Raw genomic sequence first — 18,631 nt, 5'->3', positions numbered from 1 at the left:
GATGCAGAAAATCAGCCTGTGCTTATTATCTTCCCTCTTTTCACAGCTAATCAGAGTCTGTCCATTTCACTGCCTGTTACTCAATACCTCGTTTTTCTAACCTACCAAGAATGTTTTATTCCTCCCTACCAGTAAATTACCTCCTGGAGGGAAGGTGTAGTATAGAATATAATAATCCCAGGTGTATAAAATGCTGGCTGCCAGTGGACTCTAGAGGGTATTAAATGAAATGCCACAGTCTGGAGCTGGGGACAGCCCAGCCATGTTTGCTGTCGGTCCCCTATGGCCGTTCTTATGCCAGTGTTTGTTCCCTTTCGCCTGCAGGCCCCCAAGGAGACCCTGGCCAAAGCTGTGCTGGCAGAGCTGCCCCAGCAAGTCGTGCAGTACTTCAAGCACCAAAACCTGCCGCCCATCAACTCGGAGCCCGCGTAGAGCTGTGCCAGGCTGTGCCCTCTGCATGTTGCTGAAGCCTGTTGGTCCTACCAAAAGCACGTTCCACATGCTTCTAAGAGGAGACTACCCTCTCTGAAACACTTTGTACTTCTTAATTTAACTACTAAGTTCTTAAAACTTGTCCCAGAGAAGCGTCTGGATTCATTTTGTACAGTTCCAGCCCGAGGTAACACTAAGCGGCCAGGCCATGCCCTGGTCCTGCTCTGTTGGGTCATTTTTCGGTATTGAATGTACTTTGTATAATTTCAGTGGAACAGGATACGATTTTTACAATCAAACTTGCTTTTTCCAAGCAATGCAGCGCTTAGTATCTTATTATCATTCAACGAACTGGTCATTGTATAGTTCATGTATCTGTGTTGTACCTGTATGTTCATTTTTATACTGTGTACATGTTATATTTGTTATACTCAGGTTAATAAAGAAACTTGGACATTTAAAACAAGGGCCTCCTAGATGGGAAGGTCACCACCCCGGCTGACCATGCCCCAGGATCAGCCCCCGGCTGCGTGACAGAGGGCGATTCACTGAAGGCAGGAGTGCGCATGGATCTCCCACGGAGGGCAGCGTCCCTGCACTCCCTGCTCAGCTCTCAGCACCAGCTGGAGCCAAGGGCAGGGGGCTGCTGTGTGCGGTACTCGGGAAAACTCCGGTGATCCCGCAGCAAACTGGCAAAGGGAGCTCCATGGTTCGCTGCTGCTTCATTGCTAAACATTTTCCCAAGCCTGAGTAACAGAAGCTCCCTGGTGCCTGCGAGAAGAGGGGCTGGGTAACAAAATCCTGCTCTCCAGCAGCTCCTTTGAGCCGCTCATCTGCAATGTGTTATCTTCAGCACTAATTGCTGCTTTCTTCTGTTGTTAACTAGATTAAGGTCTTCTGAAGCTGGCAGGTAGAAAGGTGAATATGCTGCAGGGATCACCAGGCTTACTCCGAACTCAAGCAGACCTGACCTCCCTCTTCCCCTTCGCAAAAGCGCTCACGGCCAGAGGCTGGTGTCTCTATAAAGCCCGGAGACACCTGCGTGCACGTGCTGTGCTCATTGCCACCAGCCACTGCTACCACATGCGCGGTTGTCGCTGCTGCCACCGTGTCACCAGCACACAGGCTGCCCTGTGTGGTCCCGCAGCTTGGCCAAAGCATGGAGCCAAAGCTGGCAGTGAGGCCCCAGGTCACCTCTGTGCATGGCGCTGGGTGAGACCCCATCCCTTGGGAGAGGTGGGACTGCTCTGCGAAATATGTGCCTTGCAAAGCCCCCTGGAAGGGCCAAACACCACTACCCTCTTCCAAATGAAGCAGCAGCCTTTAAAGGGTGGCTAGTTTAAAAGTAACGCTGTATGCAGCTCGACTTCCAGATCAAAGTCTGTGGCTGGAAAAAAAATGGGTTTTTTTCTTTCCATAAGAGAACCTCACATGCAGCTGCACTAGCTCGTAAGCTCTTCTGCTAGTAGAGTGTTTGTGGGGGTTTGTCATTATTTTTTTTTAACACCTCTTTTAAGTTTTAACAACTAGCACTGACAACAAGCAGTTTATGAAGCTGTCCCTGGGGAGGGGATGAAGCACACACTATGCAGTCATGGCTTTTTTCTTAAAAAAAATTAAAACAAAAAAATAAATCTAAATCCACCACTGAATGACAGAGCTGCTGGAGCCAGCCGTTCTTCTCCAGCGTGCTGGCCTCGGGGCAAGGTTACTGCCACAGCTGCCGTTTCCAGAAAGTCTGATTTATCCTCCATCCCTTGCACTCTTCATGTCCCAGCACATGTCTCAGTGCACTCAAGTAACATCAGATGGCTTCTGACTGTAAGAAGGTAAGAAGGATGGAGTGATGAGCTAGGCCAGCTCTGCAGTTTGTTTACACAGCCCAGGCCATGAGAACAGCAGAGGTGACTCAGACTCAAAGGCTTGGGGAACGCCTTTAGCTCACACAAGCACCCTATCCCTGCTCTTCTGGGAACAAAGGAAAAAAAAGAAAAAAAAAGTGTAGAGCAGGGAGCTCTCATGCCTGCTTTTACTGAATTATGGCTCCCCCTGACCTTGCATGGTGCAACATAACCACCATCACCCCACCCTGATCTCACCTGCAGCTCCCATGGACCACCACCATGACTGCCACAACTGGCCGGCAACTCCCACTACAAATTTGTCTAAATCAGCCATTCTGCCTGTAGCTGTGCAAAGTATCGCTCAGGAAAATGGCCAGGCTACTGCGACTACAGACAGATTATTGATCTAGCTTGATGCCAGGGAAGGACACCTACATCTCTCACACCAACTTCTCAAGGCTCTCGCAAATGCAGCTTTCAAGAAAAACAGGCACTTTTTTGTGCATCACTTCCATTTTGTTCCATAACTACGATGAAAGTCATCAAAAGCAAAGCATTAGGGAGGCAGAAAGAGATCTTACTATTTTTCCACCTGAAAGTGCCACAATTACGGCAGCTAGAGCAACCCTGGAGCCAACACAAGATGTGCCAGGCAGCCCAAAACAGGGGAGGAATTGCAGTATGTTTGCAAAGATCTGATGGCAGAAGAGCACTGTTCAAACAGAAACGGTATTCGGCTGAGGACAGCTTCATTGTGAATGTAACTCTCCTTGTTTCCTCCTCGTGGTTCAACAGTCAGGCTAAGCCACGAATCCTGCTAAAGACCTTCAGCTTTCACTGCTTGTGTCCCAGTTGCTCTCTTACAAGTTGCTTCGTGTCACGTTCAGGTAACTTGCCCTTTGGTACACGCGGATCAGCTGTTTTCTCAGAAGCACCTACACTTCATAGTGGGTAGAGCAGGACTGCTGGGAGGGACTGCCACACAGACACTTCCACCTCTGAGCAGCTGAGCTGAGCGGTGCCAGCCCACCAACCTCCCAGCAGTGCTGTTCGCATGCAGAGGTGAGAAGGGTGGGCCCGCGGCTTCCACAGCCTACTTCTCACCCACACCTGGCTCACACCACCTATAAACATGCCCATGCAGGCTTCTTAAATCCAACATAAATTCAAAAGCCACCAACTGCAAAGAATAGTGGAGCTCTCCAGCTTGTGCACAAAGAGATATGCTTGAACTGGGGAGTCCCCCCCACTGTGGATACATGCCTTCAGGACACCACTGCAGAAAAGCTGAATGACTTGTCAAGCGCCGGTGTGGAAGCAATTGCCTCTGAGCAGAACAGCCAACTGCAGCTCCTCTGAACTCACTCAGAACAAGTTTTCCATCACCGTCTCTGCATTTGTAGGAGGCTGGCTTGCACTTCTCCTAGGTGGCAGTTTGAGGAAGGGGCTGGTTGGATAGAACAGAAATTGCTTAATGGAATAGGAACAATTATGAATGGCACAAGCTGAGATAAAAAAAAAAATGCATTCAGAATGTCTTTAATCATTTAACACTAAAACTTCTTTACAGTGTCATGGCAATCTACACTTCCCCATCTGCTTCATTTTTGTTCTGCCCCCATTTCTCAAATACAGAATAAAAATGACATTTTAAAACAGAACACATGGCTGTTTCTACAAGACTTCACTGCTTCAAGTGAGTATTTTTTGCCTGTTAGTCTTGTATAAACTTCTTAGATCACCAGAATGCTTTATTTCCGTAAGAATTTTAAAAGGTAAAAGCTCTCTCCTCTGTACCCTCAGACCTTCATTACATTACTAGCTGTGCCTTCTGGTTTAGGATGGCAGCCTTTCCTCCAGGCTCAGTATGCACCCCAGAAATGGAAAGGGGGGGACGGGACGGGGGAAGATATAATGAGTTATTTTAGGAGTATCTGAGTGTATTAAAGTTGAGAGGTTAGCTAGAAAGATTATATTTGGGGCAGAAAGATGCATCGAGCATCCATCAGGGCTTTGGAAGATACTCTGCACTACATTACACACGGAGCAATTTAATTATGGACCATCAAAGAAACTGTTGCTACGAAAGACAGAAGAGACAATCTTTCCAGTGGAATTAATGGTGCCTTCGCTATCCGAGCTGGACTCCGAATCACTGCTTCCTGAGTAGGCGCCCAGGCCAGGCAGGATCCCGATGCACACGGCTGCTGAGGGACAGTGGACTGTGGAGCCTCCCACCGAGCTGCTCCCCAGGGGAACACAGGATGGTTTTTCTGAAAGAGAGGTACCTCAGTCAAAATCGAGATCACAAGAAAGGGCTTTTAATCAACCCAGGAACTGCTGCATGTCATTCACCTGCTATTGCCACACAAGCAGCAGACGATTGCAGGATTTAATTAAAGCATAAGGCAGCTTTATGCTGCAATAAAGCTATTCCGACAGGAAGGACTTGCTACCTCAGGGGATTTATTTATTTTTTTCTCATCGCTAGTTTAAGCCCAGCTCTATGCTGATGTAACAGATATTTATTCTAAAGTTGTCAGTTTGATGCTTGTCAAGTACCAAACCCACTAAATCTGCTTTGTGTAATTGAGTACTTTTTTTGCAATATAACAGCCTCGTTGGGGAAAAGTTTTATTCCATCATTCTACTAGTCAACATCTTCTATCTTCCACCTCTAATTAATTATTTCCAGTGCTCTGAAAGTTTACTGAACAGAAGGAGATTCAGGAAGCGCCTTGGGTTGTCATTACACAATCACAGCTCACCCTATTTGTGTCAGAGTATCCTGACAGCAAGTCAATCGCAGCCCTGACAGCTAAGACTGAAATGCAATTTAATTTTTCTTCTAGTTCCCCATAATTTTCTGAAACAAATTGGTTTCAGGATGGACAAGATCACTTCATAGCATGAAAAGCTAATAGCGGATGTATACAAATAAACTAAATGCTGCTGTGAAAAGGAAGGAGATGATCTCCATGTCTCCTGTCAACTGAACAAACCATTAGGCTTGAAATGTAGCTAAGGAGACTCCTATTAGTTATCAGGTAAAACCCTTTAAGGGTAAAATCAGTTAAGCATTAGAATAAATGGCCTAAGGAGAGTACACAGCCTCTATCTGTGGAGATTTAAGAGCAGCTTAGACAAATATCTGTCAGGAATGGTTTAGGCAGGGGAGAGACTGATGACCTGTAGAGGTTCCCTCCAGCCCTACTTTCCATGAAGCCTGTCAGCATCTATAGTTACCATTTCTACTCCTTTAAGGGAAAACTTGCCAATTGCAGTCTGTGCTGTCTTGCATAATGAAGGAGCAGAAAAGCAAATCCTCTATCAGATTTAACACCAAGTCCATTGCTGTTCAGGTGAGAGACAGACAGCTTCCCACATGCAAAAATCAGGGCATACCTTGATTCTTTTCATCGTGATCAGTATCTAGTTTCAACCTCTTCACACTGTTACCACCATCTGAACTGTGGAAAAAATAAAAAAGTGTCTTGTTCCTCATAAGCAACCACTTAATTACCATGAAGCTGAAGTCACATCTTTGCCTCAAATGCTACAGCAAATGCCAGCAGGATCCCCTGATGACCATCGCCGCTTCTAACTGCTGTTAACTGGGGCTCCTTGGGGACCACGCAGGATCCTAGAAAGAATCAACACCTACACTGCAAGTATCACCTGCTGACCTCGGGAAACTGAAACACACCACTGGGAATCCACATCAGACCTCTTGCACAGCAACACAGAGCTGCCTGTTCATCTGGAAGTACCCCACAGGAGATCAGGAAGAACTACCTGAGCTTCAGCCACCCACGTGACCACAGGCTTGCATGTGTGGATGATTACCACGCTTGCTGGTGCAACATCCATGTGTTTTCCCTTGCAGGGTTTCCTTCCCCTCCTTCACGCACCTGAAGAGCCTGTTCTAAAACATCTAGGAATCTTGCACCCAGTAAGAAGCCCAATAGGTTTTGCAGCAATTCACACACCCCTGCAGTGTCTGACCTCAAAAAGACAGGGGTCCTTTTTGGGTCCAAAGTGGTGTTGGGGGAAAGGAGCGTTACGTGGACTTCTGAGTCTTCAGAGCTTCTACAGCCTTTCCTTGTCACTGCCCAGTTTCTTTTCCCCCTCTTGCATGTTCCTAATCCTAAGCCGTCCACATAAACAAATGTTTCCCAGCCTCAGCTGTGATGAACCAAAGCAATGAAGTATGAGCATTATTATGCATTAACTCTTTTCTGTTCCCGTAAGAACACACAGTACAGAAAGATTATTCTGTGTGGGGAGGTTTTAATAGTAATACATCCTTTACAGGAACTACAAAGCTCAGAGAGCAGATGTTGAGCTCACGCTACACTTGATTTTGGCCAGTTTGCAATAAAAGATAAGACGGCAAAAATAGAAGACTGCAAAGCAAGACTGTGATGGCACTGACATGTCAGTTAAGATGCTCTCTTCAAATAGATGCCATCTGCAGACTTTAGATGTGCCATTAAGCACATGCCAGCTCCTTCTCTACATCCTACTGGGCTAAGTACTAGTAGTTACAAGAAAAAAAAAATTGTTGGCTGCTTGTTATCAGTTCAGCATTTTTCTTCTCTGCCTTCCAAAAACCCAAACAACTACCCAACCCCACACACATTAGGTGGAGGAAGTGCTTACTTAAGTTTTCAGACACGCAATTACTGCTGTACTGGGAGCTAAACATCACCCTACAAAAGCAGCTTCTAAAATAATCTCTTGTTCTCTGGGACAGATTCAAAAACACTGACTGAATTTTGAGATGTCAGTAATCATCTTAAGTATTAGATGACTCATCGGTGGGAAATAAGTCTTGGTCCCACATGCCTAGTTTCTCCATAACCTGTAGCACACCAGCAGCCGTGTTTGCAGGCCAAGATCAAAACAGCAAACAGATCACAAACCAGCTGCCATCTCCCTGGGATGGAAAGAGTGTTGATATATCAGTGCAGATGAGCGAGGAACAAGGGAAGTTTGCTTGGTACACAAACATCTTCTCTTGTAACCTGTGTCTCCCCTGTGTTGCCCCCAGCAGCAATTAAAACAAACCATTTTAGACACAGGTAAAATTGGCTGATAAACTATGCAAACCTTAGTAAAATTACATGAGTGAGGTGACACCGATATCTACAAATAGAGATGTAAAATAGATTCCCTCTAGATCCCCAAGCAGGATTGCCCAAGCCTGGCAGTCTAGAATGAAGAGCCTACCCACTTCTTTACACACACTTATCTATTTGAACTGCTTCATGTTTTTCCCACAGTTTGTGAGAGCCTATAGAAACAACGCTGGTCTTTTCTTATACCTCCCCCCTTTTTTCTTTAGGGCTAAGGTTCACACCTCACTCTCTGGAGGCAGTTTTGGCCTGCCTCCCTTTACACTGCTAACTGGGTTCCGTTCCTCATGAATTTATAGAGGTGTGAAACTAACCTTCTGTGTTTCACAGCTCCTGCCAACAGCTTTGCCTGAGAGAATTTGTTCTTGTTTTCCACTGACTTCATGGACAATTTCTTCTCCGTTTCCTTCTTTGGGTCCATACTGACTCCCACTTTGAGAGTGCTGTGAATTAAGGGTTAAGGATCAACCAGGAAGGAATGGGGAGAACAGACACTTCCTCTCTGATATATTTAGCCAGCTCTGCTGACAGCATCGACTGAACTTCATTCACGTATTCTAACAAAATAAACTAATTTGTAATGACACTTAGCTGACACCTTCAGCCAAGACAGAAAAGACTTCATGCTCTGGGTTCGGAGCTCTCGCCAGTATCAATTTGAGCTCTCTCTGTAAAGATATCCAGGCAGCAGACTAGCAACTGCTTTTCCAAAGCCAGAAAGGTGCAGTACACAACACATCCAGCACTCATAAACATATCCATCATCCTCCCTTTTCCTAAAGGTCTTACAAAAGCTGAAAGGTCAGGCTGGGGAAAAAAAAACAAAAGAAAAAAAGAAAGGCATGCAGTATTTCCCCCTTTTATGCAGATCAACACATTTGCAATTAATATTTGCTGCTTCAAGCCCTAATCCTTACCAAAAAAACTAAGCAGCAATATGTGAGCTCATGAACTCCTCAAACCCTCCTTTTGCTGAGCCCAGCAGACTTCAGCCTACCAAAGCAAAACAGTTCAATTTTCTGGTTTGGTATTTATCACTCTAACTTCTCAGCTCATCTCTCTGTAAGGACCACAAGGCCAATTTAAACACCAGCCCCAAGAGGAAGGAGACAGATCTGATTAAGTGTGCATGTGGTCCAAGATTCATCCAAAAAGACTGCAACTGCACAGAAAAACTAAGTAGCTTAAAACAGTGTTAGCAAGGTGGGATGCAGCTGAAGCCTATAATGAGGTGGAGAAGCTTAAGCAGGTTCTCAGACAGAATAAGAAGCAGCTTGGTCTGTTATTAAGGCACACTCACTCTGCACACACACTAAACAGGTCTCCTTCTGTGGCAGGATCTAGTCCTGTCAACAGTTAATGACCAGTTGTATCTGATGAAGTAAGGTCTGTCAAAGATCCTGTTTGCTCATGAGGTGCCAGTAAGTCAAAAAAGCTTCTGCAAAACTTTTAAACTGCAATAGCAAAGACAAATCAACCTAATTTAAAAGGGTATTTGTTTATAACCCTAAATCTAGCTTTCTACCAGTTTCTTCACTGACTACAGTTCTACTGATAAGGTGGATCTGCTCCACGAGCTGGGGTTTCACACGTGCCCAGTTACTACAGACGAATATTGGATTGTGAATTTCACATTGATGGGACATGTATTTGGAGTCAGGGGGGTTTATTCCTCATGGAACATCTGCAAATCAAAACCTCAGGCCTTCCTCCGAAGTGACACACTCCAAGTCTCCAATCACTTTACAGTTAGGAGCACCTAGATGCCACTCCTTATTTGATTTTCCTAAGGATACAGCAGAAACCCAGACTGCTCCCTACCTCAACTGAAAGTCAAAACCAGACTGTTCAAGTCTATTTATTTTTTAGGATGGCACAGGAGTGCCATCCTGTGGCTATCAGAAGCAATCTGAAAGCTGCTTGTGTCGAACACAGTTTGACATCACAACACATGCTTTCACACACTGCAGCGTTCAACTTCCCCGTTTGGGTTTGCTACCTTGTTATATTCTAACACAGGACTACCCAAGCCTGGCTGATGAACCCAAAAATTTTTATTTTAAGATACCAAATTACAGGCTTTTCATTTCCATCTGGGATGCCATTCTTTAACACTCCTCAACTACCAGAGACACAGCACATTTTTAACAGATTTTGTATGTACTGTTGCCATTAGCAAATGTAATACTATACCTAGTCAAGAAGGGTCCCCTCTCAGGAAGACTACATTAGAAATAAACCTCTCAATCTTAAATATCAACTGCATTAAAAAAACCTGTCCTACAGTAAAGCCTGCTTCTTGGAGGGGGGGTTTTTCTGACATCTACATAGGATTTAAGAGAGGAGGGTGTTGCCCTCGAACAGACTTCTTGGCACTGGCTTAGAAAATACCTGTAAATCTTTAAACACTGTCAGACCAGTGGAGCTGGATAGGGTAAGGAACAAAAGCCCCTAGCTGTTTATGTAGGGGGAAGTAAAATTCCTATGCATCCATGCACATGAATTTCTTACGCTCAAGAGCACATTAAAATATTCTCAGGCATGTTTATCATTAAGGTACAGGACTTCATGATTGTTCAGCCTAATAAATGAAGAAAGGGAAGAAAAAAAAAAAAGGGGGAAGAAAAAAAAAAAGAAGGGGAAGAAAAAAAAAAGAAGGGGAAGAAAAAAAAAAAGAAGGGGAAGAAAAAAAAAAGAAGGGGAAGAAAAAAAAAAGAAGGGGAAGAAAAAAAAAAGAAGGGGAAGAAAAAAAAAAAGAAGGGGAAGAAAAAAAAAAGAAGGGGAAGAAAAAAAAAAGAAGGGGGAAGAAAAAAAAAAAGAAGGGGAAGAAAAAAAAAAAAGAAGGGGAAGAAAAAAAAAAAGAAGGGGAAGAAAAAAAAAAAGAAGGGGAAGAAAAAAAAAAAAGAAGGGGAAGAAAAAAAAGCTCTGTACGTGAATATTGACACAGGTATTACCATGAAATTAATGCTTCTGGGTAACTTAAGTTAGATATTATACCAAGAAAAAGACCAAATAACAAAACCCGCTGGGTCGACATTCCTCTTATGAGTTTGGAAGAGCGCTTGAATGGTATCTATAGATCCAGAGTATCTACCCAGTACCCACTGGTTTTTGTCACTGTATTGATAAACCATCAGTAACAACCTGCCGATGCAAAACCAACTTTTGCATTGTAAAGAATATCACCAAAAATTTCAAACAAAGGTGAGTCATTTTGCAAGTTGGTCTGAGGTTGCTTGAAATATTATGGTTAAATAAAAAAAAAAAAAAAAAAGAAAGGAAATGGAATGGGCAAAACTCCAGTTTCTCACGAGATGAGGCAACTATAAAACATCCTCCCTCCTTCCACCTCATCAGGAAGAAATTCTACGGTTTAATTTACAGCAAGACTTCAGATACAGAGCCAGGTGATATTAGTAGGACTGCAAAGACTGAGGTTAGATGGCCTGCACGCCTTGAACAGGCCCTGCTCACTGAATTCAGGGATCAGTGTGTTATGTGGCTAATTGAAGACAACATAAGATTCCCTCTGGGCTGGTATGGTTCATCCCAGATGTATGTGACCTAACTAGAGCTGTCAGCTGCTTCCACAGCATAATCTTATACCGCACATCCCTGCATCAGCCAGACCCGCAAGCAACCACCACCGAAACTAAATATATCCCATGAACATCCCATTATTAGATCCAACAAATCAAAAAAATATTCCACATCCATCAACCAACTACAACCTATTTTTGAAGTAAAGAAAAGTGCCAGTATTGCTTTTTCATAAACACGTTACCAAGGTAACTTAAGATGCTCTTCACAGAGCAGACGCTCTAAGTTGTAAATCATTAACTAATACAAAGTAATGCAGATCTTCGTAGCACTGGCACCATTCAGCTTTATTTGCTGACTGGTTTTGGTCACGTCCTCATTTACACTAAAGTATCCTTGAGAACTTGTGTTTTGTTCACCAACGACTTAAAAGCAATTGTTTTTCATTAGAAGGCAAAGAAACCATGAGGCTCTCCACAGATTCAGTAAACCTCAAAAAAACATTTAGCTTAGCACAGAAATCCTCAAATCATTCCAACCTCCCTTGACTGGCACTGATTAGAGAGAGAAAGCATCCTATATCCCAAATCCCAAACAATGTGGAGGGGGAGATGGAAAGAAAAGTACCAATGGCATGTGGGGCCTGGGGGCGGAAATATAAAAAAATTACAGTGGGAGACCCAAGCTACAATGAAAACATTAAAATTTAAAAATCTGTCATTGTACATGTTCTGTAAACCAGTTTTATAGAAAGAACGTCAATAACAGAATAGAACTACAGCCAGTCTCTTATCCTCCTCAATATAACTGCCAGCCCTTTTAATGCAAAGGATATTCTGTATTCGTTTAGTTCTTTCAGCTCTTCTTCTCTTCGTTGCTTTTCTAGTAGCTCTTGCTGCCGAGAAACCTCATCAAGGAAATGCGTCTCATCTTCATCTAAGCCTCTTACCATATTTTCTGAAAAAACGAAAAGAATGCATACTGATAAACTAAAACCACTTTGGGAGCAGCCATTTGTTTTGTGTTACTTGGCCCTCTCTTAGAACATTTTCCAATGATCTCAAATTGCCTCATAAATGTACGTAAGCGTCCACATCTCGCATATGGCATTTCTTAATACTGCCAAGGTAGAACAATTTGCACAAAGTCCCTGGGAATACAGGGAGTAGAGTCCTGTGTGGCCGAGTGAATTGGGTACTCCAGCAGTCACGCTGCTGTGCTGACAAAAGGGTACACAGCAAACTCCACAAGCTATCTGCTGGATTCTAGAACTAAGGAATAAAAATACTTCCCAGTTAGTGATACTGGATGCTAACAAGCTGAAACTCTTACACACTCAGGCACACAAACTACAACAAACTAACACAGTTTGAACACAACACTATTGCTAGAGCAAAAGTAAGGCACAATCCATAGGTAGCCATGAAATGCTGTATAATTAAGGAAAATCAACCAAGTCTTCACACAAGCAGCCTTTCTGCAGTTCTGAAACACCATTTGGAACAGGTTACACAAAACAAGGAATAACCACACTATGCAATGACATTATTTGTTGGTTTGGTTTCAGACACCATGTTTAAGCCTGTTTCCTTAGAATCTGTTCTTAAACCATTCAACAACTGGAAAAAAACACATTACTTCTCTGAATAAATCTTGCCTCAAAATAGGAAGTACATTTTCTTAAACAATTAGTAACTCACCGAAATTAACATCTATTTAAGAAAAAAGAAAAAAAAAGTGTAGTAGGAAGTCTTTTATTTTCTGTTCTGCAAATGTTCAACATCTCTCAATCTAATGGTTTAGTTAGAAAGGTAATAAAAATATTTTTTAGAAAAACCAACTCTTGCTATTTGTAGTTATCCTCAGAAACCTTAACCCAAACATCACCTTTAGGCTTCATTAGAGATTAATTCCATAAGAGGATTTTTTAGGCTTTTACATGAGGTTGCCATACTTTTTTTAATCTTCACCCACACAGTCAAGTTCTTCTCACTTTAATAGCAAGCTAAGAAATCCATTTACACTGATAATCAGCAAGCTTCTGCCTTTGACAGAAAAGCTCTAGGAATCACATATTATTTGAGGTTCCTTTTTAAAGGCTGATCCCTACTCTTTCCAACTCTAAGAACACAGAGCTCATTCATAAATCTTTAAATGGTAACTAGTAGCACTCACTACTACTGCTGAGGGCCCCTTCAAACAGCAAAAGTAGTGTAACTGTATTTTTTGAAGTGACATGCATTAATTTAATTTTCTGCCTGCCTGATCTGCAGACTAAGAGAAGCAGCCATAGTGATCCTTATAGCTGACATTATTGAGATTCTCTACTAAATCGTCTGCAGTAGGTTTTGTTCCCCACGCTAGCAGGATCTGTTATTCTGCAAGGGTTCCTTAAAAGCAGTAGTTTACTTCCCAGTTACCCTCACTCACGGATGCTTCTTATTCCAGTACTTGGCTTACAGGTTCCCTGAATGAAAGGAAAGTCCTTGCAGATCTAATATAACTGGGCAAGGGAAAAAAATCATTTAGATGGGTTATTAGAAGCCCTTCCAATCCAGGCTGATTGCAGTCAGTTTTCTGGTGGCTATTTGGATGAGAATTGCTTAGTCACATCACCAGAGATGATTTGGATCAAAAGTTTACTGAAGTAAACTCAAAAGTCTCCAGCTGGAAAGAATTCTTCCCACTTTTCACCACCAAAAATGCAAGAGAAACTTAAGAGACAGGAAATAACTTCCACTTATCCCTGTTTTGCTGAACATAATCGTTCAGAAATAAAATTTTTAAAGTTGCATTTTAGAGAATACTAGAATAATTTTTCATTTTAAATGCTGTAACAGTCTACTAAAATTACTTTACTTTGAAAAGGAAGACATTCTTGCAATGCTGAATAACCTAGCAGAAAGGAGAACTGCTGGTCCATATACTGGTTTTTATATACACAAAAGGTTTAGAGAAACTAAATTTGTGTGTTTATGTGAACACAATTCTTCAGCATTAAAGTGTTTCCCCTCCCAAGTCCCATCATCAATCCTGACTTATCAGAATGACAGTGCGCTGGACTCATTTTTATTCCTCCAAAATTACCATGGATAGGAAAAATACTTATGAAACTTTTAAGGCAAATTCAAGCATATTAGGGGACAAACCTTGTCACCAGTGGCCAAATCGAGCTGAACTCTGATGAAGTAAACTAAGTGGTCCACAGTCCACCCAACATTGATCTTTAGTCAGTGAATCCCACTTACCTTCTCCCAAAGACATTTGGCTACAGGAATGATTCTAAAAGCATCTACTACAAAACAGGAAAGACAATCAAGATAATCAATCATGTACTCGACAGCACCTGCAGGGGCAGGAAGTGTTGTCTAACAGAGCTCAGAGATGGTGCCATAGTTACAGGTAAAACATAGCTTTGATGCGTCACAAATACAAGAGAAATTCTAGACAGAATCCACTTCAGCAAACTGGAGCTTAAAGAACACAATAGTTTGAGGGTAACGCTTCCAGCTAAAGAACCAAAATCGATCAGAACCGACCTTAAAATGGAGTCCCACAGTATCATCCTCACTTCTCTTTAGATAGAGCTCATAACTCACTTTTTCCCAAAATGGTTGACTAATAACTTTCTAGTTCTCGTTATCATCTTTGCACTCAGCAGCACATATACAGGTGATACAATGCAAAGGATTTTTCTCTAAAACCAGAAATTCAAACATCAGTAGAAATTAGATTTCCATTTCATTAGCAGAGTTAAACATCTACTTTTTGAAGAATCAGCTGCTGTATCTCTACTTTTTCCAAATAGTAATCTTTGAGCCTCAAATCACTTTTGTGTCAACTAACTAAAGCTTGGAAATGTAACAGCTGCTGGAACAGGATTTCTTTTTATCGATTCAAATGGAATGGTCTTGTGTTAAAGCATGAGTTCCAGAGTCACAAAACCAGGTTACACATCCACTTTTCCATGGATTGGCATCAGGGTTTTTTTTAACGCAATGTGCAAAATAAGCCTAGTATTCCACACTTTACAGGGATGCAGCTTCACAACTGTAGGCAACTTCTGTGTTTTGCATGCGTGGAGTGCTGCCTTGGTGCCCAGAACAGTATTACCTGCAGGAAAATCTACCATCCTTGATAAACACAAGATTGCAGTAACACTTTTCTAAAGCCTCTGTTTCTCTCTCAGAGAGGCAGACAAGACACACAGGTATCTCCTTTAGTCAGATGTTGTATACAGCTGTTGCACACAACACATGCACTTTGCTGGGTTTCAGTTCAAAATAGTAACTGCTGATGCTTACTGAATTTAAATTGCTCCTCAAACTCCTGCTGCTTCTTTTCTCTCTGTTCCTGAAGTCTTTCATACAACGAACGTGGGTCATATGCCTCCTCTGGGCATTCTGAAAGGAAGGAGTAAATCAGGAAATGAGACCATATGTCAGAAATACTAAATCACCAACAGCTCTTAGCTCCTTCACATAAAAACCTTTTGCAATTGTATAATACAAGCTATTATCTTTTATTTCTGTTTTACATGAAAGTGAAACGTTCTCCGGTCTCTTTCCTATAATTATTAAAATCTACCTCATACCTTCTGGATCCTCAGGTTTTCGGACCTTTTCCCATTCCTCCTGCCTTCTCTTTCGTCGCTCCTCTAGCTCTGATTCAGACACAAACCTCTTGTTAATCACAAGGTCAGCAGTACCATCTCCCCCATCCATTGTGGAACAGCTTGTCCTAAAAGCACAATATGAAAGACATCAGGGACTTGATTTCACTTGTCAGTGCATGAGACATTACTACACATCCTGAAAAACAGACCCACTGCATTCTTAGAAACTTCAGTTCTCCAAAGACTACTACGTAGCAAGCACAGCTTGAGATACCTACTCACTGCATAACTGCTAAGACAAATAGCACCACCTTCTTACTCTTTTTCATAATATGTTCTCCCTGTCAGTTTTCTGCCTCAGGTTGCTTTTCTAAAAGTCATATTTTAATGGAATTTTCCCCACCACACTTTGGATTTATCTTACTCACATAAATATATGAAAAAATATTAATAAACCACACCTACATCCTTTGATGTCAGTTCTTACAACCTTCTGTTCCAGAGAAAGGATTTGACACTCTGCCCTCACTTTACCCAAGTTCCTTTCATCCATTCTGTGAAAACTCAAGATAAGTTTTCCTGTTTTCAGTGATTTGAATACCTGTATTTCTAAGTCATTAACAGTGAGACTTCAGAAATTAGCAACTAATCTCTCTAATCTTCAAAAGCATTCTGCACCTCTTTGCAGCTCTGGGGAGTGCTAGGCTTGGACAGCCCCGTCAGGGTTACAGAGAGTTCAAGAAGCGAGTGAAAGAGGGAATCCCTTGGGCTAAACCGGGGTGAGATTAGCCCCTTCTGACACAGTACACTTGCCTCCGCTTCAAGAGATCCTGAATACTGGCCAGGGCCCTATTTCAATACTAGGTGCAGGGTGGAGATGCTCCAAGGAGTCATTGCAAGAAGGAAACTCATGGTCTTGATACCTCTAAGCCCAGGATGAAACAAACTGCTTCTGCAAATCTTAAGTGGCTCCTTTCAAGATTTATTCTACCAGCTCTGTACTACAGAATGCAGCATTAATGCCTATTTTTGTTTCTTACATCAAGCCTCTGTATGTAAGTACAACATAAATACAGCTGTTCATTTAAAGTCATGCTAACCTCAGTCTTCTCTAGTTTCTTCTTATTTCCCTGGTATAACTTCAGCAAGAACCGCAAAGACTACAGACGATTGCCCCTGCACTGCCAATACTGCCAAGTATTACCCATTTAGGGTCTCACCCAGCCTGCATTTCAGCAGTGGAAGGGAACCCAGAACATTTACCCTTCTAGGGAGGGGGGGATGCAATAACCCAAATAACAGAAGGAACCTGTTTATCATTCTTCACTTGTACCACAAGGAACCACTCTTGCAGGAAGCAGAGTCCTGAAATTGTTACAAAAACTGATACTTTTGTGAGGTATTGTTTGCAATACAAATGACAAATTGAGGTCTCAGGAGAAATACAGGTTAGAGCACTGGCTAAATATTTGTAATAGCAGGATGAGTGCTTAAGGTGGGAATTGTCACAAGAAGACAAGACAAAAGGATTCTCTTAAGAGCTGGGGAAGGGAAGGACAGACCAAGGATTAGTGATCTTCTCTTTTTCTTTTCACTTTTCTTTCGTTTCTTTATTAATATCTAACAAAAATCCACACTAAGACAAGTGTACTTTCCAGAAAGCATGGAACACCTGCTCTTTGAGTGTCATTTCTGAAGGTGGCTCAAGCTGGACACCTATAGAAAAGAATGAAAATTGAATCTCCCTCCTGAATGCAGGTCCTTATCACAAGACCAGCTTTCCTACCCAAGTGCTGTATAAACCAGATAACCTGGTACTCCACTTACATCATCTCAACATCAATCAGAAACGAAAGGTTCCGATACAACGGTGAGAGAAAGTTGTAAAAACAAAATGAGAGGGATTCAGCAAGGGCACAGTATCACCTGGGACTAAAGCCTGCAAGAGTAAACCACCTGCCTTCTGGATCAGCCAGTTCACCTAAGACTATATTTTAAGATACTTGAAGGAGATTAAGGTTTATGAATTGACATACAGCTACAGTATTTTCACTGCAAACCTGGAAAGTAGCGTCTGATCAAACACATTCCAGCAAGTAACTACTGACAACCACATCCTGGGGCAAAAAGTTGTGGGGAAAAAATTAAAACTCAAGCAGTATCACATTTATATTGACTTGTACTTATAAAATTGTTAATCTCACTGTATTCTTTGCCCTCACCCATCCGAAACACACACACAAAATCTTCCAGACCAGACCAAACGCAGGTGTTTGGCAGCTGTCCCCTGCCCGGTGACTGCAGTCTAGCCAGTGATAAGCTGTCACCGTAAACGCAGGAGTTTGTGTCGCAGCTGTAAACTGCACCTTTCGATACTACCGGCGAGCAACATTGCCAGGACCACAAAACCTGCCACTACCCAGGCCGAACAGCCCTTGAGCCGAGACGATGCCTGGGCTACCGGTGCAGCCTCCGGCGCGCTCAGCCCCCGCTAAACAGCGCTCCCCTACCGCGCCACAGCAAACGGATCGCCGTGCGCCGGGCCTGGAGCCGCGGCGGAGGGTGCCCGAGGGGCGGCTCAGCCTCCCGGGCGCAGGCCTGGGCGCGCCAGGCCGGGGCCTGCTGCCAGCCCCGCCAAAGCCCTCGCCGCTACCTCCCCTTCCTACCCGCCCCCCGCCTGCTCGCGGTGGGAGCGGCCCCCCCGGCCCGGTCCGCCGTGCTCACAGGGCCCGGGCCCGGCCCTTGTCACCCTTCCGCTCGAAAGGCCCCGCAGCGCGGCCACGGCCGCTTCTCCCGCCGCGCTCACAGAGCCCCCAGCTCCCGCCTCAGACACTGCCGCCACCCGGGACTCGGGCCGCCACCGCCAGCACGTACCGCGGCCGCCGGCCCGCCAGAGCGAAAGGCGCAGCCCGGCTCAGAGCGCCGCCATTGATACCCCCCGCCGGCCCGCCCCGATTCGCTCACCGCCGCCGGTCGCCCCACTCCTTCCGCCCGCAAGAGCCAACCGAGTGAGTTCTTCCTTAGGCAGCCCCTCCCCTCCGATAGCCAATCCGCGCTGCTCT

General features: G+C 43.6%; 2 protein-coding genes across 7 annotated transcripts in view; one reads left to right on the top strand and one right to left on the bottom strand.

The window, feature by feature from the left end:
• CPNE2 (copine 2) overlaps positions 1-3,827 on the top strand; it is a 57,348-nt gene extending 53,521 nt beyond the window's left edge. For all 6 annotated transcript variants that reach the window (XM_055726470.1, XM_055726467.1, XM_005446807.3 and 3 more), the window contains one exon: positions 325-3,827. In XM_055726470.1, the coding sequence (XP_055582445.1) occupies positions 325-432 (108 nt within the window). In that variant the 3' untranslated portion in view covers positions 433-3,827. The remainder of the gene's footprint in view (positions 1-324) is intronic.
• PSME3IP1 (proteasome activator subunit 3 interacting protein 1) lies at positions 3,800-18,495 on the bottom strand. Its single transcript, XM_055726535.1, has 7 exons — positions 18,444-18,495; positions 15,549-15,694; positions 15,259-15,357; positions 11,790-11,911; positions 7,729-7,859; positions 5,682-5,746; positions 3,800-4,549 (listed from the first exon to the last, which is right to left on the bottom strand). The coding sequence occupies exons 2-7, from the start codon at positions 15,676-15,678 to the stop codon at positions 4,332-4,334; spliced, it is 765 nt and encodes a 254-aa protein (XP_055582510.1). The 5' UTR covers positions 15,679-15,694; positions 18,444-18,495; the 3' UTR covers positions 3,800-4,331.
• Between the last annotated feature and the right edge of the window lie 136 nt (positions 18,496-18,631).

The sequence above is a fragment of the Falco cherrug genome, chromosome 14 (assembly GCF_023634085.1).
Source record: "Falco cherrug isolate bFalChe1 chromosome 14, bFalChe1.pri, whole genome shotgun sequence".
Lineage (NCBI taxonomy): Eukaryota > Metazoa > Chordata > Aves > Falconiformes > Falconidae > Falco > Falco cherrug.
The sequence above is the reverse complement of the archived record's forward strand: the minus strand, read 5'-3'. Positions and strand labels throughout refer to the sequence as shown.

Excerpts from the sequence above, each read along its gene's own strand:
- PSME3IP1 (XM_055726535.1), bottom strand. The coding sequence starts at position 15,678 with ATGGATGGGGGAGATGGTACTGCTGACCTTGTGATTAACAAGAGGTTT. Across the intron at positions 15,358-15,548 it reads AAAACCTGAGGATCCAGAAG|AATGCCCAGAGGAGGCATAT; the intron begins GTATGAGGTAGA and ends CCTTCCTTTCAG. Across the intron at positions 7,860-11,789 it reads AAGAACTAAACGAATACAGA|AGCACTCTCAAAGTGGGAGT; the intron begins ATATCCTTTGCA and ends CCCTTAATTCAC.